Here is a 23,739-nt window from a genome sequence, read left to right on the forward strand (position 1 = left end):
ACGAAGAGGTCCACCATAACCATTGTCTTGGTGCGCGTCATAGAATGGTTGTTGATAGTGCCTTGGAGATGGTTGTCGCCAAGAGGGTTGATCAAATCCTTGTGGCTCCTCCCATCTTTGATTGTCCCATCCATGACCCAAGCTTTCATTGTAATCTCATCTTCCTATAACATGATTGTAACCAAACTCATAGCCAAAGGAGTGAGGATTTATAGTAGCTAATAAAAATTAAAAATAAAAATAAAGAAAAATTAATGAAAGTAAACTCCTAAAACTAGAAATTTAAATTAAATTTTGAAATTTGAATTTTGAAATTTGAAATTTTGAATTTTGAAATTTGGAATTTAAATATTGAAAATTGAAATTTGATTTTTGAAATAAGATAAGATAAGATTTTTTTTAAAAAAATATGATTTTTTTTTTAAAAAGATTTGAATTTTGAAATTTGAAACTAAGATAAGATAAGATAAAAAAATTTTTAAAATAAAAATCTGAATTTTTTTTTAATTTTCGAAAAAAATTAATTAAAAAGCAAATATTTACAATAACCAATAATAAGGGACACGTTTGCAATTCCCCGGCAACGGTGCCATTTTGAAAGAACGAAACTCTCGCGCGATCTAGAATTTTCACAATAAATTCGCGTTGTAAGTATAGCTTCTAGACCGACAAGAATTCCTTTCTTACAAAAGTTTGGTTGTCACAAGTAACAAAACCCAATAAAATTTATAACCGAAGTATTCAAACCTCGGGTCGTCTTCTCAAGAAATTGCAGGAAAGTATGATTTATTATTGGTTATGTAAAAAGATATATTTTTGGGTTTTAAAAAGGTTTGAACAAGAGAAATAAATTGCAGGAATTAATAAATTAATAAATAATAAAACTCTAGGCAAAGTATGAGAATTTGGAAGTCCTATCCTAGTTATCCTTATCGATGGTGATGAGAATTGAGTATTAATCCCACCTAGTTAACCTTTACTAAAGCAAAGGAAAGTCAAGTGGACTAATTAGTTTAATCTTCAGGTCCCAGCCAATTCCTAAGAAAGGACTAGAGTTATTGGAATTCAATTCAATTAGCAAAAATAACAATTATCAATCACGATGAGTTTGATAACTCAATAGTCTCCAATTAATCAATTAAAGCCAAGAATATAAAAAGCTAAATAAGAATCATAAATCTGAAATACCTCAATTGCATTAATAATAGAAAATCAATCTAAACATAAAGAGTTCATAAACTAAATTGATAAAAGGAACATTGAACCTGTAATGAAGATAAACAGTCCTAAAATTGAGAGAAATCCTAATCCTAATCCTAAGAGAGAGGAGAGAACCTCTCTCTCTAAGAACTACATCTAATCCTAAAATTATGAGTATGAAAGTATGATGATTGTTGAATGAATTCTCCCACTTCATAGCCTCTAATCTGTGTTTTCTAGGTTGAAAACTGGATCAAAAACAGCCCAGAAATCGCCCCCAGCATTTTCTGGTACGTTCAGGTCGCGGCAAAGTGACGCGGAAGCGTCGTCCACGCGTTCGCGCGGATTGCGTTTTTGCCAGGTCACGCGTCCGCGTGATCCACGCGTTCGCGTCGCCTGGCTCCAGGACAGCTATGGCAAATTATATATCGTTGCGAAGCCCCGGACGTTAGCTTTCCAATGCAACTAGAACCGCATCATTTGGACCTCTGTAGCTCAAGTTATGACCATTTGAGTGCAAAGAGGTCAGGCTGGACAGCTTAGCAACTTCTTCAACTTCTTGTATTCCTTCCACTTTTGCATGCTTCCTTTCCATCCTCTAAGCCATTCCTGTCCTGTAATCTCTGAAATCACTTAACACACATATCATGACATCTAATGGTAATAAGAGAGTATTAATATTAGCAAATATAAGGTCAAAGAAGCATATTTTCAATCATAGCACAAATTCTGGGAAGGAATTGTAAAACTATGCAAATAGTATGAATAAGTGGGTAAAGAGTTGATAAAAACCACTCAATTAAGCACAAGATAAACCATAAAATAGTGGTTTATCAAGCGTACATCAAGTCATGCATACACGTGAGTCATGCGTACGCGTGAATATGCACACACGCGTACGCATGCCTCTCGCGCATGCGTCGACAAAATTCCACGCCACGCGTACGCGTGGATGAGCGTTTTTTCAAAAAATTTTGGTAGAATGCCTTGCAAGCTTGCAGCAACCAGATTTTAACCCCTACTTCACAATTTCATGTATCAAATTTCCATTGTCCATAACTTTCTCCTCAAAATTATGTTTTTCACAAAATTGATATCGTTTAAAAATTTACAAAACTGTCTTTCATTTACAACAAACCACAACTCAATCCAAGATTTGAGGAGTAATTTAGGGACTTCCAAAGTTCATCAAAACTATTTTTTAACCAATTCCCAACCAAACCTCATTTTCATCAACTTAAGTTCCTACCATTAAAACTTGCATTATACCATATCAACCCAACAAACCTTGATCATCAATAATTATTCACATTTACTTCATACATCAATGACCCTTCATTTGTTTATATCAACTCTTCACCTATACCAACTTTCATCATATATTTATCAACCTTCCATCAATATATACCAATTAAATGCCATTAACATAAATCAACCCTTCATACACATTAATCCATCAACTTCACATAACAACTCTTTATTAACAAACACCAACCATAAATCCATGAACATATCAACATCAACACAACCCATTATAAGCAAGTCCAAGAGCGTAAAATTAATAACCTCAATACCTCATAATTCCAATATATGTTCATCCATAATTTATTCCAATAACATTACAAAACTACTCATTAAATGCAATTAACAATTCAACTTATCCTATGGTTCCTCTAACCTAAGTTTTCACAACACCGTCAATATTAAACGTGCGAAACTTAAACCATACTTTGACCGATCACTTAGATTCACCCAAGACAGCCTCACAAAGCAAAACACATTCCCTCAAGCTCAATTAAAACAGCCATAAACCAAGTCTTGTTCACCAATAAGCCTCCAAGCACTCCCAAAACAATTCCATTGCATATATACCCATTTAATTTATACCTAATACACATACATGTTCCAATTTCAGTTTTTCTCATAATAATTACAAGATTGAGCTAGGGTTAGGGTATCCTTACCATACCCATATGCTCAATAGCTTGAGCCCATAAGTCCCGGAAGCTAACTTGAACCTAGAACACAAAAATTGGACAAGATTTCACTATAGATTTTCAATTTCACCAAAAAAAAGAGGGATAAAGATTCTGAACCAAATGTGAGGCTTACCAAATGAAACTGTTCGGATAGAAAGTTAGAGCTCGACGCGCTGGACGCGTGGCCGCAAATGGTGCGGCGATCGGAGCCCGAATGAAGGAGTTATGGTGGATTAAAGGTTGTGAGGGTTGAGAGCTCCTCCTCCCTTCCCCAATTCTGTATGTGTTCGCTGCATGCAATGGGGAAGAAGGAGCTGTTGTTTTGTTTAAATGTTTGGGTCCGGTTGGACCCACGGGTCCGGTTTGGGTCCCAAAATGATATTAGTTTTGCATTTTTAGCTTCCTAATTAAAATTCAATTTATTAGCTAATTATTTACCGATTTTAGTGCGGTTTACAATATTAATCGATTTTAGTAATCTATATTTTTAATACATTAGACATATTATCATCATCATTATTATTATTATTGTTCATACACTGGCCCAACACTAAGGCTCAGGTCCAAATACACCAAAAGGCCCAATCCAAAGATTGGCCTTCGTTATTCACCGACCTCTTTAGAAGAGGTCGGACTCAACACAGACTTTTTTCCAAAGAAGTCGAGTTCAAGAGATAGCTGGCAGATAACACTTATTCAAATAAGTAACTGCCACTAAAATCTCTCAACCCACTTCTAGAAGCCATATCCTAACAATCCCTAAATAAAGGGACGGTTATCCACCTAAAAAGGTGGCACTACTTCAACGGTGGTTATTGGATCACCACTATAAATACCCTGACACCCCTCAGGTATCTCTAAGTTCCAATACATTCTAAACTTGCTTAACCCCATGCTGACTTAGGCATCGGAGTGTCTTTGCAGGTACCACCCCCCATTCTTTCACATACACAACTCGGAGGCGGCTCCCAGACGTAAACCAAGTCGGAGACCACACTCCTTCAGCGCTTGGGCCTCACAAACAAGCCCAACCACCGTCCGGTTCTAGGTAAGTCCCGGAACAATTATTATTATTATTATTATTATTATTATTATTATTATTATTATAAATAAAATGATTAAAAATATTTTTAATTGATAATTGATAAGTAATTTAATAATACATCAAATATTGTATGATTATAATAAAGATAATTTCTTAAATTAGTATAATTATGTATCATTCATTAAATACTAATTATAATATAATTATATTAATTAAAGATATTTTTCTAAAATAAATTTAAAAGAGAGAATAGTACAATCATTTTGGAGGAAAAATAGATTCACGAGGAAGTGACACCTCACCATCATAAGTTTGGGAAAAACCCAATTTTAATATATATATATATATATATTGTAGTGCAACACTTCAAAATTTTCAATTGTATAAATTCTAATATAATTTCATAAAATTATAGTTTCAAAAATTTAAATCGATAAAAAAAAAGTTTATTAATAATTATATTTTTAACACATTTTAAAAAAGTTTTAGGATGTACTAATAATAGTTACTAAGCAGAACTGATTTACATGTTATGTTATACTTGATAGATAGATTTTTAAGTAATGATAATATTCTTGTAAATTAAAGGTTGCCAGGAAAGGCATATGCGAGGAGGCAGCATGTTTGACTCCAAGGTGCAAACGAAGCGGACACCAAGACATTTTCAAGAGCAATTCTTGCCAGGTACTTTCTTAGTTAATTATTTTAATGATGCATGTTTATTAATATGTTAATATTTCATCAGTTACTTACTATAGCTTCTCTTGTGTGAATGATTAATTGATTATATATGCAAATTTTCCCACCGCCAGAGTGCTCATGCGAAGGTAAAAACTAAAAAGTCCTTCAGCAACAAACTGTTGTTATTGTCCTGTGTTGACGAGTTCTTAATCAATTAACATGTGATTGCGTTTTGTACCATGCCAACTGTACTACTGCAGACAGTGGTGTATGTGCATTCCAATGTTGGATGGCGTTGTTGAACTCGGCACAACTGATAAGGTAAATAAGGAGTAATGTTACAAAATCTAATTTCAGCAAATATTATAATAATTTTAATTTTAATATATTTATAATATAAAATATTTTACACAATCGTATAATTATATCTATCTTTTAAAATGATCAATTACGCTATCATTGAAAATAGTAATTATTTTTTATGATGTAAAATTATTTTTTACTAACAATACATTAAAATTAAATTATATTATAATAAGTTGTCAAATAAGTGTAGTAAAAAATTCACTAAAAATGAATTTTTGTTAAGTTTAAATTTCAAAAGTCTTTTAGCTAAATTTTGAATGTTTTTTTTTTAAATTTCATATGTTAATATGTTATATAAAAAAATGATGATGTCATATTTTTATAATGCCACTCATTTATATTCTATAAATTGATATAAAATAGAATGCAAAAGAATCATCTCAAAAGTGATATTATAAAAATTAAAAGTGATATTATTATTATTTTTTTTATAATATTAAATATTGACTGTAATATTAATTATGCAATGTTAATTTTTAAGATTTTTTTCTTATATACATAATTATAGTAATTAAAAATTATTAAATAATTTAATAATACGTATTTATATTTAGTTATTATTTTTAATTAAATATATCTTTATATAAATAGCCAATTAAATGGGTATGGTTCCTTATTATTAGGTAAAAGAAGACATCAACTTAATCAAATATGTAAAGAACTTTTTCATAGGAGATCACCACCGTCCCCAACCAAAGCATGCCCTATCTGAAAACTTTGCCTCCAATCCCATTACAGAAGAAGCTCAATTATTATTGGATTCAGAAACAAAAAGCCTCCCACAAAACAAGCTTAAGGAGCTAGTCGTGGGAGAGGATAGTAGCCGAGTCAGATCGCCGGATTATGGCTCCAATTCACTGAACTCAACCGGGTTGGAGCTGCTTCCACCAGAATTAGCAGTTTCACTAGGTAAATAGACATATAATCTTAGACATAATATACAATTAGGTACATACATATTATTATATATTTAATCAACATGTGCAACAATTTTTTTTCTTTTTTTGAGATTGGCATGAATACGTAGTTTTATTAAAAGATTATCTTTCACTAAAATCTTTACCATTTTTGCTAAGAAATCAAATAGGAGCATAACCAACTAGAGTCAACTAATTGAAAAATAGAAAGTCTGTTATAAAAAAAACTTTTCACTATATCTTAACTTTTGAATTTCAAAAATAAAAATACAAAAAATTAACTTAAATTCACATATATTATAGATAACTCTCTATACTTTTTCTACACATATATATATATGAAAAAAAAAAAAAGTTGACAATACCTTTTCTAATTAGTGTTAAGTAACATGAATATAAGTAGTATAAAGAATTAGCTTCACATTAAAAAATTAAAGTAAATAAATAATCTATAAAACAAAAATTGTATTAATTTAATGTGTTAAAATTTTAAGTTGACATGATATGGTGTCTTTTTGTATTATATTTTTTTTTATTTAGTTCCTTCCTAATAAAGTGTCTTCAGCAAGGTTTTAAAAACTAAATCGGTTATGGAACTGCTCTAGCTATTGGTTCACTAGTTTACAAGTTTAACCAGTTTGACCGTAGTTGAACTAAAAAAACTATTTTATAATAAAATAATAAATAAAATATAAATAAATACACCAAAACTATATGATCTTATCAATTTACAAACTCAAAAATTTTTTTTTAAACACTCTTAAAATATATGTTTTCAAGCACTTTTGTTATCATCATCTTCAACTTTACACTCATCACTTAATAAAAAAAATCCACAACCCTAATTCTCTATGATTTCTTTTATTTGGAAAAATTAACTGTAACTAATTGAGAATATTTGTGAGACTTAGCACCAAGAGAGGAGGTGACGGTGGTGAGAGTTGCCGTTACTATTCTATCTTTGCTCATTGAAGGACGCTGAAAAACGCTGTTGCAGTTGCCGGAGGACGCTCTTACAGTTCCAAAAACCATCTGGTTCTAGTTTTGGTTCTGGCCCAATTTGTTTAGGCTGGTTTCGGTTCTTCTGAGTGCTGGAGTTGCCTCCGCTGCTCCGTTTTCCTGGGTCCCCTAATTACAGTAAGTTATTCCTCGTTCCGAACACTCATAATCGTCGTTTTGTTATAAGTTACTGAGGAATTTATGGTGGTATTTGTTATATGATTAACTTTCGGTTATTATATATGCGATTAGAGTTGCTGTGGTTGCCGGGAGTTGTCACTGAAGCTGTTGGGCTCCCCGTGGTTGCACCCAGGTTGCTGCTGCGTCGTCGAAGGCCGCAGCTAAAGCCTCTGTCTTCTTGGGTTTCAATTGCCGCGACTTACTTGGTTGTACGCCGTTGCCAAAACCGGACCAAATTTACCGGTAACTGTTTTTTCCTTTCTTAAATCTGTTTCGCTTCTATTTTGTTCTATTATTTTGACTATTGTTGGTGTATCCCCTGCCTTAATCACGCCTTAATCACTCGGATTGATGCTACCACCGCCAGAACGGATTCCCTGGTCTGATTTCTGCTTCTTGCGGCTCCATCGTTCTGTTTTTCTGTAGCTGCAGTGAGTTTTCGATCTAGAACCCTTATCATTATTGTTGTGTTATATGCTTGTTCTAATTCGATTTTTGTATACGTCCTTGTCTTAGGTTTCTTGAAAGTGTTTCAGTCACTGTGATTATAATTTATATTGACACGGTTGTTATAAGAGGTGTTGGGGCTGTTGCTATTCCCGTGGGGGTTAATGTTGTCGTTGTTGCCATGAATTAAAAGGAAAGGGAATTATCACGATAAGTTATGCGGACTCGGCTAACTAAGATAGGGGCCTTTTTAGAAAAACCATATTTTATAAATTGAAATTATTATATATGGATATTGATGTGAGAAAGGTATTTTTGAGTGATTGTATAAGTCTTATATATTGTTGTTTGTCTTTGGTGAATATGAATGTTTGGCTGGATTATTGTTCGATTTTGTGAAACGGATTGTTCTTGAAATGCTTCTTTAAAGTTATTTTGTAAAAGCTTTGAAATCGAGTTTAACCTGTTGGAAATTGATTTGAGTTTGAATTAGTGTTCTTGAAATTTGAAAATGATGCACTTTTGGAAACAACCTGATTTTAAACTGATTTGGTTTTGAGCCGTAGAAGGGGTTACGGAATGGTTTGGTTGGGACCCGAAAATGATGGCAAAGTCCAAGTTTTAGGGGAGATGCTGCCAAATTTTTATGAAATTAAGATTCTGTTTTAAAATGTGATTTAGAAAAGGATTTGGATTTGAAAGGTTCTATTATTTAGTTCTTGATTTATAAAGAAATAGATGTTTCAAGTTTAATCTATTTACGGAAAGTTCATGTTTTAATATTGATTTAAATATGAAAGAACCTATGTTTTGAAGTATTCAGGTGACTTATAGCTTGAATGATGATTGGTTTGATATGAATTGTTAATAAAGTGCGGAAATGATGATGACTAAATGAATATGTGGCTGTTGCACTTCTTATATCTGAGATACGAGCTTCCTTGGGTAAAGTACAGTGGCTTGCCACCACGTGTTCCAGGTTGAGACTTGCCACTCTGTTGATCCTACGACGTAAGGGTGAACGGGCACGTATAAATTCTCGGGAATGGCACCCCCATTGAGTGATTTGATATATATATGAGAAAAAGTTATGCATAGACTCATGGGATGTGCGTCGGGGAACAGTCCAAGGGTTTAGCAAACCGGACTTGTCGGGTTAGCTTGATAACCGACAGATGAGACTCATCAGCCATAGGGCAGACATTTATCATATGCATCTATGTGACATTGTTTGGATGTGCACATTTTACTTGGTTTGCCTATGTGAATAATTATGTTTAATTGCTAATTGCTCTACTTGATGTAACTGCTTGATTGTGCTTAAACATTCCTACTCGTGTTTGTGACTGAAAATTGGTTGGATTGTGGTGGATTGATTGTTGTTTGAATTGTTTGGGCCTAGGGCCGTGATTGGTTATGAAATGGGCCAAAGGCCGTGCTTGGGTTGTGTTTTTTATTTAGAAAAGTATGAAAAACTAAACTGGTTCAGCATAAACTTAATGAACATATGCTTGGAACAGTTTAGTTATTCATGCTGTCTAAGAAAAACTTTAAAAAGGAATTTGGATTTTATTTTTTAGAATTAACAGTTTTCTATTTTAAAAAAGGATTATGCATTTTGTTTGAATATAAATCTTCGGTTTTGTAAAGATACATAAGGCGGTTATTAATCACTGTTCTTCAAAACGGTATTATTTTCACGTATCCTATTATAGTAATTCTGTAACCTTATAGTAAGAACCCTTTCGAGGACGATGTTCTCACTCCCCTACAGATGTTTCCTTTTCAGGATATAGACCAGGAAGTCACGAAGAGTTCATTCTGTTTTCTATTTATATGATATACTGTATTATTTTTAGATATGTTTTTCCTCGCCTTTATCTTTATACATTTTGTAAGAGGAATAGGAATTGTATTATATAATGCTTGTATAGTTAATAATATGTATGTATGTATATTCTCTATGAGTATTGAAATGGTATTTTAATAATGGATGTATGTTTTGAAAATTCGATTTAATTTTTAAACAGACTCATATTTTAATATTAAATAATTTAAAGAGTCGTTGTAATACCCGATCAATCAGAGTGGTACAGCTGGAAGCGTGACATTTTGATAGGTAGGGTGTTACAGGTGGCTTGCACATGATCCAATTCTGGTTGGGGGTACCTTCAACAGTGAGCTTCATTAGTAGAGTTCTTTCCTTCTTTTATTTTTATAATAAAAAATTTTATTTTTTTAATTCATGCATAATATTAGATATGTCTATGGTAATTTTTTTTAATTAATTTGTGTTGAGAATTTTTTTACACTACTATATTTATGTGGGATTTATAATATTAATGTAATTTGGATGTGCGAATATCTAATTTTGGATGTGTTTATGCTGTTCATGTTAATTTTGGATGCGTTTGAGTTTTGGATGTGTTAATAGTAGGAAGTCTCACTCGAGGAGAAAAAATTGTGTGATGCCTCTGCTATACGAGAGAGAACGCGAAAATTTGGATGTGTAATTTTGATGAGTTTTTGGTGTTTTGATAAAATAATTAGCGTATTTTCTTATAATTTTGGATGTGTAATTTTATAAATTTGAATGTGTAAACAAATTATTTGGATACGAATTATGGATGTGTTGATAAAATAATTAGCGTGCATTTTTATAATTTTAAATGTGTAAACAAATCATTTTGATATGAGTTATGAGTGTGTTGATAAAATAATTAACATATATTCTTATAATTTTAAATGTACAATCTTAAAAATTTAGATGTGTAAACAAATAATTTAAATATAAATTTTAAATATATTAATAAAATAATTAGTATATATTCTTATAATTTTAGATGTATAAAACTATAAACAAATTATTTAGACGTATATTTGAGTTTAGTTTTCTGAAATGTAATAGTTTACTTTTTGTTAATAATTCAAAATTCGAAGCAGCAAGAAGTTTTGCTATTTGTTGGCTATTTACTACCTAATATATTTTTATTAAATAATACAAGAAAGAATAATAATAATAAAAATGAAAAACCTTACCAGAAGCAGCCTCTATGGCTTTTACTAGAGAGAGAGAGAGCGAGAGTAATTTTGATCATGCATCCTACTCCCTTAAAATTATATTATTACTTTAAAAAAATATTTTATTAATTATTTTTAGATTAAGATAATAGACTCACGAATAATAAATATTATAAATTAAAATATTATATCTATTAAATTATAAAATTAAATATAGAACTTATTACTTTGATGATGTTATTTTTAAATTAAACTTGTATTTTGTAGAATATAACGTCATCAAAGCATAAATTTTTATAATTATATTTTTTATTATTATATTTTTTATAAAAAAAAATAAAAATAAATTAAATTTTTATAATTTATTTTAATTTATCATCAAATAATATATAAAAATATTAATTTTTATATTTTTGTTTTTTGTGTCTTATTTTCAATATTTTGTCTTATCCTATTTTTAGAATAAAATACAATCTTATGAACTTTTATAGGTACATAATCTAATTTTTAATTTTTTTATTTTAATAAATATACAATAAATACATTAAAAATTTAAAGCACATGCTTGATGATCCATCACAGTTTTTTTTTTTTTTTGGTGTAAAAAAAAAACTTTGATTAAACTATCTCGAATACATAACTAAATAAAATTATTTAAAAAAAATGATATTTTAACTTTCCAAAAATGTTCAGGTCAATAAAATAATTTTATAAACATTATTAAAATATACTTTAAATAGAATAAGTTTATTTTAATAAAATTTGATTCCTATATTGATAATAATTATTCAATTTAAAATATTCTAAAACAAGTAAAACAAATACAAAGTTAATAAAAATTTATTAAGTAGGTAAATTTTCTTTTAATGTTAAATATATTTCTACATAATTGAACCTAACTCATTAGTTAATTTAGCTGTTATAGGTTAATATTTTTTCATTTTCATTGTGAGATTCTCCAACAACCTTCTTTTTCTGGTCCTCCTTTACTTCAGGCACCATTGAACTCAACCCTTTAAGACGGGTTTTGGGAATTTCATAGCAAAGTAAATGACCTAATGTATTTTCTTTTCTTCATAATTAATAAAAGAGAAAATTTCATTCCCCTTCCTTGTGAGATGCTAAAATGATACTTTTTTTTCCTTTTATTTTATAAATGTACATTCTCCTTCCTTCTAACTTTTAAAAAATCTCCTCTCTAATCCATTTTAAATTTCTTGTATTAACTAATGTTAATTTTATCCATTTTTTAAGAAAAAAAATATTTTTTTAAAAATACCCATTAACAAAAATTTTATTTTTTATCATTAAATTTTACTTATTACCAAAATATCTTTTAATAACTTATTCTTTTATTGATTAAATTGTATTTTTATAAAAATTTAATAATTATATTATTTTTTTCTAAAATACCTTTCAATAATTTTTAATTATTAAATTATAACTTTACTAAAATTTTTGTTAACAATTTTTTTATATTTTACTATTAATTTTTCGATATATATATATATATTATTTTAACATTAAATAAAAATTTTAATAAGATTATTTTTCAATATCAATATATATTAATTGTTATACATATTAATCGTGATAATATTTTTTTATTTAATGTTAAAATAATATATATTGATATAAAAAATTTAATAGTAAATATAAAAATAATTATTAACAAAAATTTTAATAAAATCACAATTTAATAATTAAAAAATTATTGAAGAGTAGGTATTTTAGAAAAAATAATTTAATTATTAATTTTTTAAAAAATATTTTGATAAAAATACAATTTAATCAATAAAAGAATAATTTATTAAAAGGTATTTTGGTAAGCAAAATTTAATGATAAAAAATAAATTTTTTGTTAATGGGTATTTTTTCAAAAAATAATTTATTTTTTCTTAAAAAATAGATAAAGTTAACATTAGTTAACACAAAAAATTTAAAATAGATTAAAGAGGAGTTTTTTAAAAGTTAGAAGAGAGGGGAATGTACATTTATAAAATAGAGGGAAGAAGAGTGTCATTTTAGTATCTCGCAGGAGAAAAAAGTGAAATTTTCTCTTAATAAAAATAATTAAAAATGAGTAAATATATATATTTTTTTGTTGGAACTCGGTTTTTTATAAGACCGATCCAATCAGGTTTATTTTCCAATAATTAAGTTACAACAGTATAATAATTAGTAAAAGAGTATCCATGTTCGCATTATCTCAGTACTAAAATGTATCTAATGGATTTAACTAATAATTTTAAAAATATACAATAAATACATTAAAACGATCTCGAATACATAATCAAATAAAATTATTTTAAAAAAAATGATATTTTAACTTTTCAAAAATGTTCAGTTCAATAAAATGATTTTATAAATATTATTAGAATATACTTTAAATAGAATAAGTTTGTTTTAACAAAATGTGATTTCTATATTGATAAGAATTATTCAATTTAAAATATTCTTTTTTGGTGACTCAATTTAAAATATTCTAAAACAAGTAAAACAAATACAAAGTTAATAAAAATTTATTAAGTAGGTAAATTTTCTTTTAATGTTAAATATATTTCTACATAATTGAACCTAATTCATTAGTTAGTTTAGCTGTTATAGGTTAATATTTTTTTTTTTTCATTGTGAGATTCTCCAACAATCTTCTTTTTCTGGTCCTCTTTTATTTCCGGCACCATTGAACTCAACCCTTTAAGACTTCAAGTAAGGGGTTTTGGGAATTTCATAGCAAAGCAAATGACCTAATGTATTTTCTTTTCTTCATAATTAATAAAAATAATTAAAAATGAGTAAATGTATTTTTTTTACCTACTCATTATCAAGTTTTGCATGATGAAATTGAGGTCTCTTTCTTATGATGAAATTTTACCTAATGATTTGCAAGAAATAATGCATGCATTCTCTCTCTCTATGTAACTTGGAGACTAAATTGCAATTTCACTCTTAGTCTCTGAACATCTTCTCTCTCTTTGCAGGTTACTCGGGTACCTCATGTGTGTATTTTTTTTTTCTTTTGTTTACTATTCTGCATTTTTTATTTTTCTTTCTAACTCGTGGTGTTTTTGATTTATGATGCAGAATAATGGCCAGGCTACTAGTGATAACTCCTGATGAGTACCCCTTCGAGTATGAGGTCACGGAGACTACTAATGTAATGGAAATAAAATTTATAGTAGCTAAGATACGCGGTTATGAAGAACAAGATTTAAGAGGATGGCTCGTGGATAAAGAGACTTTGGATTTGAATGACCGTGAACGGGCACGGGATAGTAAGGAACTACATGAGACTGCATTGGACGGTATGCACTGTATTTCAATCTTAGGACTGGACCCCCTCCTCCCCGTCCAGGACCCGAGCTAGGAGTGATCACTCCAATTGGGAGCCACATATCTTTTGTGATCACTCCAGCTATACTGGATGTTCAGTATGTGAAAGACACAATCATTTTAATAGACAATTTAAACATAGACCGACCAATGAGAGGATGGTCTGTGATCCCTGGTTATCCTCATATACGTACCAGCACCGCCCCTGATTATGCATCTTATGATGAGTTGTTGGAGAAAGCGGGTTTTAATGATTTGCTCTTCGAATGGGAAAGCCCCTCCAGTTCCCCAGAGTACTACTACTACTGATGCAATAGTGCACCCCTCTAATTAATACCCATCTATCTATTCCATCTATCTATTTATCACTAATTAACTATTATGCATGAAATTTATAATTTTTAAAATTTAATATTATATGTATTTTATTTTAATATAAATTAATTAAATAAATAAAAGACATACTAAGTTATGTACTAATTTTAATTATTATTTGCTGTATTAATTTTAATAAATGAACAATTACATATGGTACACCTACATTTCATGGTTAATCTGACAAAATATATTCAACTTTCTCATGGAATTATGATTCAAATAAACTTAATTTTAAATTAAATTACAAGAAGTTCGACAAAATATATTTAACTTTCTCATCGAATTAATATTCAAGTAAACTTATGTTTAAATTAAATTACAAGAAGTTCTGCCTTGACGCAATAGTCCGTCTACTCTAATCAATGCTCAAGAAAAATCACATCGTGTGTAGGATTAATTAAGTAATTTGCCACTATGAAAACCGTCCAAAATGCATCACTGATGTGTAACTTATCACACTAATTAAACTGGACCAGGTCTAATCATATCACAGTTAATATAGTTAAAATGCTTGTGACAATTACTAGTAAAAGAGCATACAGAAAATTGATGGCAGTTTGGTTTGAACTTTTCAGACTCCCTAGTGAGAAAATAAATGGTCACAAGGAGCCAATACCAAAACTAGTGATCAAATCAAATCAAGGAAGTTAACATTTATATTAATAGAAAGTAGAAACAATAATTAATGAAAAAAAAATACCGTCACATTTTCAATTATTTTTAGTAAGGGTACACATAGAGTCGGGATGAAGCCTTAACCTAAATCCGATCTATCTTAAATAATAACCGAGTCTATTTTTTTTTTTTTGGTGACTAACCGAGTCTATTTTTAAAATTCTTATCTGGCCCTAACCCGATAAAATCATACTATTTTCGGATCACACTTAAATCGGATCTAGACAGAATGAAGTCCAAATCTTAATGAACTTTATACCAAAAATTTAAGATGGCACTTATTCACAAGAAAGAAAAAAATTTACTTAATACCGAAAAATTGACATCTATACTTAAATTTAAATTTGTCCATAAATTCCAATTTCATAATTTTTTAATCTATTTTTCAATTCAACAAATTTAATTAAAAATAAAACAATAAACTTATAATTAATATAACGTAATATTAGAATTAATTTAAAAGACATACTTTTTTTTTATAGTGAATTACAACATTACCAAAATTTGGATCTTACATCTTTAAAACTTCTAAATTTTTGAAAATAAAGTTTGGATCTTACATCTTTTGAACTTCTAAATTTTTGAAAATAATTTAAAAATAATTATTTCATAACATTGCAACATTCACATAATAACAACTTAGTCCAATAATAATAATTTAAAGTCTTATAATAATTAGGTCAATTACACAACAAATATAATGCACAATTTTTTTACCATGCGGGCCCAACAGCCAGGTCTGGGTAACCCAGGCCTTGGTCCAAACCCGATTTAATAAATTAGCGGGTTCCTTTATTGAAACCTCGGGTATAACCAAGTCACAACAAACCCGGGCCAAATAAACCCCAAAAGTGACCAGGTCCAGACCGGGTCTTCGGGCCAAGCCGCGTCATTAGCACACCTAATTTCTAGTTTTCTTCCTAGATTCTCTATTATCTGCAGGGTATTGCTTTTTAATCAATAGGTTGCGCATTGCTGTTTTGACAGCTTCAGCTGCAGCCAAGAAAGCAGTCTCATCAACAGAAGCACTTCCTTGCACGTTTCTAGCAGCTTCTCTCCACCAGGTATCTCATCGTCTCCCAAAACTACTGGCTCTAGTGCAGCATCAATAGCAGGGATTACTTGCACGCAAGCCAACAGCGGGCAGTTACAAGCAGGTAAACTAGAAACACCAGTTACCATCCAGGCAACTAGGAACAAAGGTTCCCATCAGTTTAAATTCCTGTCTCTAGAAAAGGTTTTGTGGTTGCTACACTCTTACACAGATAACGCATGAGTTGACTTTAGAAATCTAACATTATACATGAAGAATAGATCACAATGAAAGAAGGCACACTAAATATGACAGCAATCATGCAAATGAGTGTCATTTAAAAAATGTGTTATCATATTTCTTACCTTGGAAACAGAAAGTGTGGGTGCAGAAACATCGCAGCTGAACCATACTGTTCCTTGCAAGCTAGAGTTGTATGAAATATAAACAAGTCAGGTAATGAACAGAAGATTATACTGGACTAATATGGCATGACTGAAGAATGAAAGACTTACCTTTGGATGGCCACAGCAATAAGCAAACCACTGATGGTGGTGCACAAATAAGTAACAGCATGGCCATGCTCTTCTGCTTCACCATTAGACTCTAAAAGTCCTGCCTTTGGAAACAGAAGGCGAAGATCAAGAAAGTCAGACTCATCACCCCGGGAAATAGTAAGCGCGCGGAACCTTATTTATTAACGAGTATTTGACAAGTCAAGCAATAATTAACAAAATGCATTCACAATTGACTGAGAAATAAAAATTATACAACCCTAGGATCAATTGGGATATATACAATGGCTATACCTTAGCAGCAACCTCACAAGTATCTAGGAGCACGCCAGAGGAGAAATCCCACAATGGAACCTGCAGAGATTTTGCTTAACTTTTGCCTAACACGGAATGATTTAAGTATAAGACATAAAAACAATGTCCGAGTCCCTAAGGATAGAATTGGTTACTGACCGTTGAATCACCACTGCCAGAGACAAGAAGGCCTTGAGGGCATTCCGAGCATGAACAAACGCAAGGCAGGATAGACCTCCCTCCTTAGGATAAAAAAGAGATGTTAGCTTCACAATTTTGCTAGGAGGTGAAATTCCAAAAGTAAAAACTGCTTAATTGCAATCTTAATCATTTGACACGAGTTATAACCTAATGGGCAGAAAGGCAAACTAGTCCTTACGATCATAGAAAGTGGGCATTGTGAGTAATCAAGAAATCAAACACAGCAGCAAGCATGATGATTAAATAGAATCAAAACTCACTCTGTATGGCAACCAAACTTGTCAGCGAAACACACGTGGCAACCATCCTCGCTTATCGCAACCGCACTCACCCTCTTCTCCGACGACACCGTGCAGACGCAGCGCCACGATTCCGTGGACCAAATCTTGACAGTTTTGTCGTCGCGGCGGACACGAAGAGCTTCCGTCTGGAGCCGAATCTGATAGCTCTGATTGAGTCCTTGTGGAAGGGTGCACCGCACTCGTCGACTAGAGAAGCAGCGGAACCAGCACTGTGCGTGTGTATGAAAAAAGTTTTGAAAACGGTTAGGTTTGTCGTTAGTTAGTGGTTTGGGTTGAGAGAAACTTACAGGAGGTCGAAGACACGAAGGTCGGGTCCAACGGCGACGACGACGGAGGTTTGTTCCGGGTGAACCGCGATTACTGCCGGAGCTACTTCAACGTTGTCTCGGTTTGATTCTGCTTCTGCTTCTTCCATTTCTTTTTGCTTTCACTGACTTTTCAAAGTTGGATTTAAGAACGAAAGAGCGTGGATAGCAGTTTCGTCATTTCCGCAAACACGCAGTATCGTTGTTAGGGTTTTCGTGCTTCACTACTCTTTCTTTTGGGCTTTCGTGACTCTAATTAAGCCTAATCAACATGTTACTTGTCACTTATCACCCAAAATGGTGTTAAGCCCCCGCTTTGATATTGAAATTCGTGAGTTGTACTGTTTTAGTCTTCTAAATTTTAATTACACTAAATTAGTTTTTTAGATTTAAGAAAAATACATCACGGTTAGCCCTTCTCCTAATTCTTATCATTGGAATACTGATGTCGACAGTAATATAGCCAATTCTTGCCACACTGCACAAAATAAAATGACGTCATTTTTAATTTGGTGTTAAACACCTCTTTGAACAACATCATTTGTATGTGATGGAAAATAAAACGTTAACATCTCTATTTTGTCTCCACTCTTTGTCTTCTACTTCTCCATGAGTGACGCAGAGAAAAAAATTTTCTCTTCTATGAGTGACCCAAAATAACAAGTGATAGTTGCAATAGAATTTCTGGAGACCATTAGAACATGACGTTTGTTGTGCAATTGTCGGAAGAGTTCGTTTGCCACTACAAGGATCTTCTATCTCGTCACCAAGGTTAGTGAGGATCATATTTTTTTTTTAAATTTAATGGAATGCTGTGATATTTGTTGATCATGGTTAAGTATTTTGTATATTGTCAGTCCATAAGTTTTGAAGCTAATTTTGTGCTAGGATTTTGTTTTGATATTTTGTAGGACTGTATTTAGGGGTTTCTTTTTATGCTCTGTTCCGATGGTAGAACAATCAGCACCTTCACATGAGTGATTGTGTTTTTTTATGATAGTTTCTATGGCTTTTATGAATGTTATTGATGAAAACTGTCTTAAAGTTATTAGTGTGTGTTACTGTTGTTGAAAATAAATTCTTTTGAACCATGCAAATGGATGTGCAGTTAGATATTATGTTTTACCATAGAAAAAAGTTTTAGAAAGATGAGAATGAGATAACTATTTATTCCCCTGATAAAAAGGTATGTGTTGGTGACATTAATCAAGATACTTTGGATGTATTCTCGATGAGGAATTATTATAAAAATTAGGATATATGATAAGATAGAAGAATGTTGGTGGCATGTTTGATGCGTGAGCATCTTTCCTATCTTTTTCTAGTGAATTTGCATTTAATTTGTTGAGTTTAATCAAGAATTAATTATCTTTTAGCCACTATGGATGTTACTTTGAGTCGTGTGAAATTTTGTTTATTTTAGGTAGCATTTGGCTGGATTTGATGGAGTTTCCGCAGAAAAAGAGAAGAAGGCGAATGATGCTGTCAACCCTGACCTCTCTGCACTCAAACCTAAATATCTCGAGCTACAGAGGACCAATGAACGTGATTCTAAAAGCGTTAGAAAGCTAACTTCTAGAGCTTTCCAACGATGTATAATAGTCCATATTTCTTCTCCACCAGCGCAACCAAGGTTGCACCTAACTTGAGATTTCTCAAGTTAGGCGCAAGGATGAAAGAAGAACGCCCAAGAAGCTCTGCCTAGGCTGCGCTCGAGTTAGGCGCAATGCTCAACAACAACACGCAAGAGAAGTTACTCCTTTCAAGTTAGGCGCAGGATATACTCAAGTAAGGTGCAGTGCTCAAGCAATGCACACCAACACACACTGGTGACTCCAAGTAAGGCGCAGCTCCGTGCCAAGTTAGGCGTGCCTTCCTACGAAGCAAGTGGTCCCCATTCATCAATTGAAGACGCGCGAATTGTTTTAATTAATTCTGATTTAAATTTTATTTTTTATTTTAAAATAGAAAAAGATATTATTTAATTTTTAAAATTATAATTTAAAATTAATTAGGATTAGATATAAAAGAGAAAAGAAACTTCTCTTCTAGGGATTATTCCATTCTATTTTCATTCTGTAAATTACAGTTTACCTGAATCCTAGTTTTCCTCCCTGAACCATGAGCAACTAAACCTCCACTGTTAATGTTATGAGCTCTGTCTATTTGTATGGATTGATTCTATTGTTTTTCTATTTTAATTCATGTACTGATTTATAATTTAAGAATTATTTTCGTTCTTTTTCTTATGAAATTGGGTGGAACAGAAGTATGACCTCTTTCTAATTGAGTTCTTGTATAACTTGAAAAAGCTCTTTACTTGAACAACAGCTTGAAAATATATTCTCCTAAATTTCTAATTATCTGGATTTAACGGGATACGTGACATATAATCCTCTTATATTTAGGTAATTAGGATTTCTGTGGCATATAGCTAGAATTGAACGTCACCCCTTAATTGGAATTAATTGACCAAGGAATTGGCGGTTGATGAATTTTAGAGGAGACTAGAAAGGTCTAAGGAATTAGGGTCTAGTCACATAGGTAGTGTTTGTTTTGAGGTACTGAGACAGAGACTGAGAGACCGAGACTCAGTATCGTGTTTGTTAGTTCAGAGATTGGTACTAAAATTTCTGTCTCTGTCTCTAAAATTTCAGTATTTCAGTACCTCCAAAAAGTAAGGACACAAGAGACTGAAATTTTTAGAGATGGAGACTGAAACTTTAATAACATTTTATACCTAAAATACTTTCATTTCAATTAATTAATTCCAATTTTACTTTTTGTGCAAATTAAATTAGAGTTTCATTCTTGTTTCAATTCCTGTCTCCCATTTTGCACCAAACAGAATACTGAGATTTATTTCAATCCCTGTCTCTTAGTCTCTGTCTCTCAGTCTCAGTCTTTTCATCTCTGTCTCTCCACCAAACGCTACCATATAGTTTGCCATGAATTAAATCTTACATGATTAAAATAGTTAATAAGAAAAGTCAATCCGAAAAATAGATAACTCTAAAACCTTAGCTGCTCTCTCCATATTTTATTCCCAACTTATTTATTTGTCTGTCTTTTAATTTTCTGAAATTACTGTTTAATGCTCTTTGAACTCTCAAACACCATTTTCTGTTTGTCTAACTAAGTAAATCACTTAACCATTGTTGCTTAGTCCATCAATCCGCGTGGGATCGACCCTCATTCACTTGAGGTACTACTTGGTACGACCCGGTGCACTTGCCAGTTAGTTGTGGTTGTAAATTCCGCACCAAATTTTTGGCGCCGTTGCTGGGGATTGATTGTGATTGACAACTGCTGGTTGTTTGATTGATTAGATTAGATAATTTTGCTTTTAATTAGTTTTATTTTAGTATTATTAATTCTTATTTTTCATTTATTTTTTCTCTTTTCGTTTTGTTTTCTTCTTAATTTTTTCTTCTTTTTCGTTCAGCATCCCCTCCCTGTTTCGTTTTCTGTTTCTTCTTTTATTTTTATTATTCTTTATTTTATTTCTTTTCAAAAAAATTCTGTTCTTTCTTCTTTACTTTCCTATTTATCACATGGTGCGTTTAATTCTTTTGGTGTTTTGTGCTAAGGAAAAATAATGGAGAGAGATCACATGGGTTACTACTCACACTCAATGAGTGATTCTCATTATTGTGGATGGGGGAACTACCCGAATTTTGGTTGGCAAAGTCAAAATCAAAGAAACTTCAGTGCTCCATGTTCCAACTATCAAGAGCCATCATCTCCCTATCATACCAAGAACCACCACCTCCCTATTTATATCAAGAACCACCATCTCCACATTCGTACCAAGAACCACCACCTTTCTATCCATATCAAGAACCATCATCTTTCTACCCATATCAAGAGCCACTATCTCCCTTTTCATACCAAGAACCATCATCTTTTTACTCTTATCAAGAATCATCATCTCCTTCTTATTCATATCAAGAGCCACCATCTCCTTATTCATATTAAGCACCATCAGATCTTGAGCTTCTCATTAAAAAAATCATACATGATATAAAGACGAGTGTCAAAAATGTAGAGAAATATGTGCAGTTGATTATCAAGCCCCAAGAAGAGAAACAAGCAAATTCCTTCCCAAGAGATATAATGTAAGATCCTATAGAAGAAAGTGAGAAAATCAATCAAAGGAGTTCATACTCCAGTGAATTAGAGAACTTTCCACCCTCACACATGGAAGAAGAGGAAGATGCAAAAACAAAGGAGGAAGATACACCAACAAAGAAGGAAGATGCACAAAAAAAGGAGGTTGTAAGGGATGAAAACAATTATGGGAATCTACACTCCAATGAAGCAGAGAGTGGCATAGAGAGTGAGTTAATTCAAGAAGTTCTTGATGAAGGTACACTCTAACCATCACACAACACCCAAATTTGAAATCAAAGAAGTGAAGCAACCAAGAAAAGCACTAAAAAGGGGATTGTGACCAAGAAACAAAAGAAAATATCCATGAAAAAGAGAAGGTCAACAAAAAACAATCCAACCTCTACACCAACAAGCAAGGTGAATCAAGTTAAACACAGTAAAAGAAAGCTTGTTAGGAGTAATTTATATCAGGGGGCACTAATTTTCACCTCTCCCCTCTTGGAGATATTTCTTTTAACCAACTGGAAGAAGAGGAAGAAAATTCAACAATTAAGTATCAAGCTAGTGACATTAAAGAAGCGCTTGTTGGAAGGCAACCCAACTACTAGTATCCTTGGTTTTGCAGTTACTTTGGTTTTAATTTCATAGTTCTTTTTATTTTAGCATTATAGTTATTTTAGTTTTGATTTTAAATTACTTTATCAATTTTTTTTTGAATTTTTCTTGTTTTACATGTGTTGTGTTTTGGTTATGCAAAGTGATTAGAATAGGAATAAGAGCAATTAAAAAGAATTTTTGATACCCTGGAGTTTTACTTTGCTTGGGACAAGCAAACTTTTAAGTTTGGTATTGGAGGAGCACAGCCGGAGGAATGAGATGGCCACTAGGATAACTGAGGTGGTTGAGTTCTTTTCATTCTATATTTCCTCTCATTCTTATTATGTCATATTCCTGTTTTCTGTTTATTTTATTATTGCATGATCCTTTATTAGATAAATTCCTAGGTTCTAGTTTAGTTCTACTATTTTGAAATTTTCTGTTATTTGCTTTAATATTGAAAGGTGTCTCATGTACTGCCCACTGAGCTTGAAATAAAAAAGAAAGAAGAAAAGATGTAGTGCATGAGAAATTGGGTTTAATTTTAAGAGTAGTATCATTTATGCAAATGTGGTGTATTTTTGTGACTCTGAATGCATGACATGAACAGTGCATATTTAAATTTGAATCAAAGAATTTATGTACAAGGAAAAATTAAAATATTATGAATTTAATAATGAAAGTTAATTGAACAAAAAAAGAAAAGAAAAATAAACCACCAACCTGAGTATCAATGATAATAAATTAAAAGTAAAGAGTTGTTTCTGGTATATCTTTGTGATTGTGTCAAGTAATCCTTGAGACAGAACACAAGAGTCGAGATCAAATGCATTTGACAAGAGTATGCCAAAGGCTTTGAGCACCACTGTCTAGGAGTAACTGAAAGAAAATCAGAACTTAAAGAGAGTTCCCAGTTAAGTGCTTGTGGTGTTTTTGTGTCAAGTGAAGCTTGAGACAAAACATTTAAAGTCACGGCTAGGCTCAAGGTGCAAAGCACCAAAGAAAAGAGCATCAAAGAAATTTGCTGTGTTCAAGGATTAAATTGAAGTACAAAAGATTAGAATTCATAAATTATCCGGATTCTAATTCCGAATGACAGTGCAACCTTCTGATTCAAAGGAGAGTGAGAGCCAAACTATTCAGGATACATTGTAAAAA

At 31.6% G+C, this 23,739-nt stretch overlaps 1 protein-coding gene across 6 annotated transcripts; it reads right to left on the reverse strand.

Moving 5' to 3' along the window:
* Positions 1–15,850: 15,850 nt before the first annotated feature.
* Positions 15,851–18,184, reverse strand: LOC112754572 (uncharacterized). 6 transcript variants are annotated; one of them, XM_072219670.1, is made up of 7 exons: positions 17,854–18,184; positions 17,525–17,775; positions 17,223–17,302; positions 17,064–17,123; positions 16,770–16,873; positions 16,620–16,680; positions 15,851–16,411 (listed from the first exon to the last, which is right to left on the reverse strand). In XM_072219670.1, exons 2-7 carry the CDS (start codon positions 17,568–17,570, stop codon positions 16,397–16,399), a joined length of 366 nt encoding a protein of 121 aa, XP_072075771.1. In that variant the 5' UTR covers positions 17,571–17,775; positions 17,854–18,184; the 3' UTR covers positions 15,851–16,396. The 6 variants fall into 6 exon arrangements, with proteins under 6 accessions (XP_072075771.1, XP_072075770.1, XP_029149855.1 ...); XM_072219669.1 differs by having other exon boundaries at positions 15,851–16,512; XM_029294022.2 differs by having other exon boundaries at positions 17,223–17,305.
* Positions 18,185–23,739: the final 5,555 nt, after the last annotated feature.

The sequence above is a fragment of the Arachis hypogaea genome, chromosome 16 (assembly GCF_003086295.3).
Source record: "Arachis hypogaea cultivar Tifrunner chromosome 16, arahy.Tifrunner.gnm2.J5K5, whole genome shotgun sequence".
NCBI classification, from domain to species: Eukaryota; Viridiplantae; Streptophyta; class Magnoliopsida; order Fabales; family Fabaceae; genus Arachis; species Arachis hypogaea.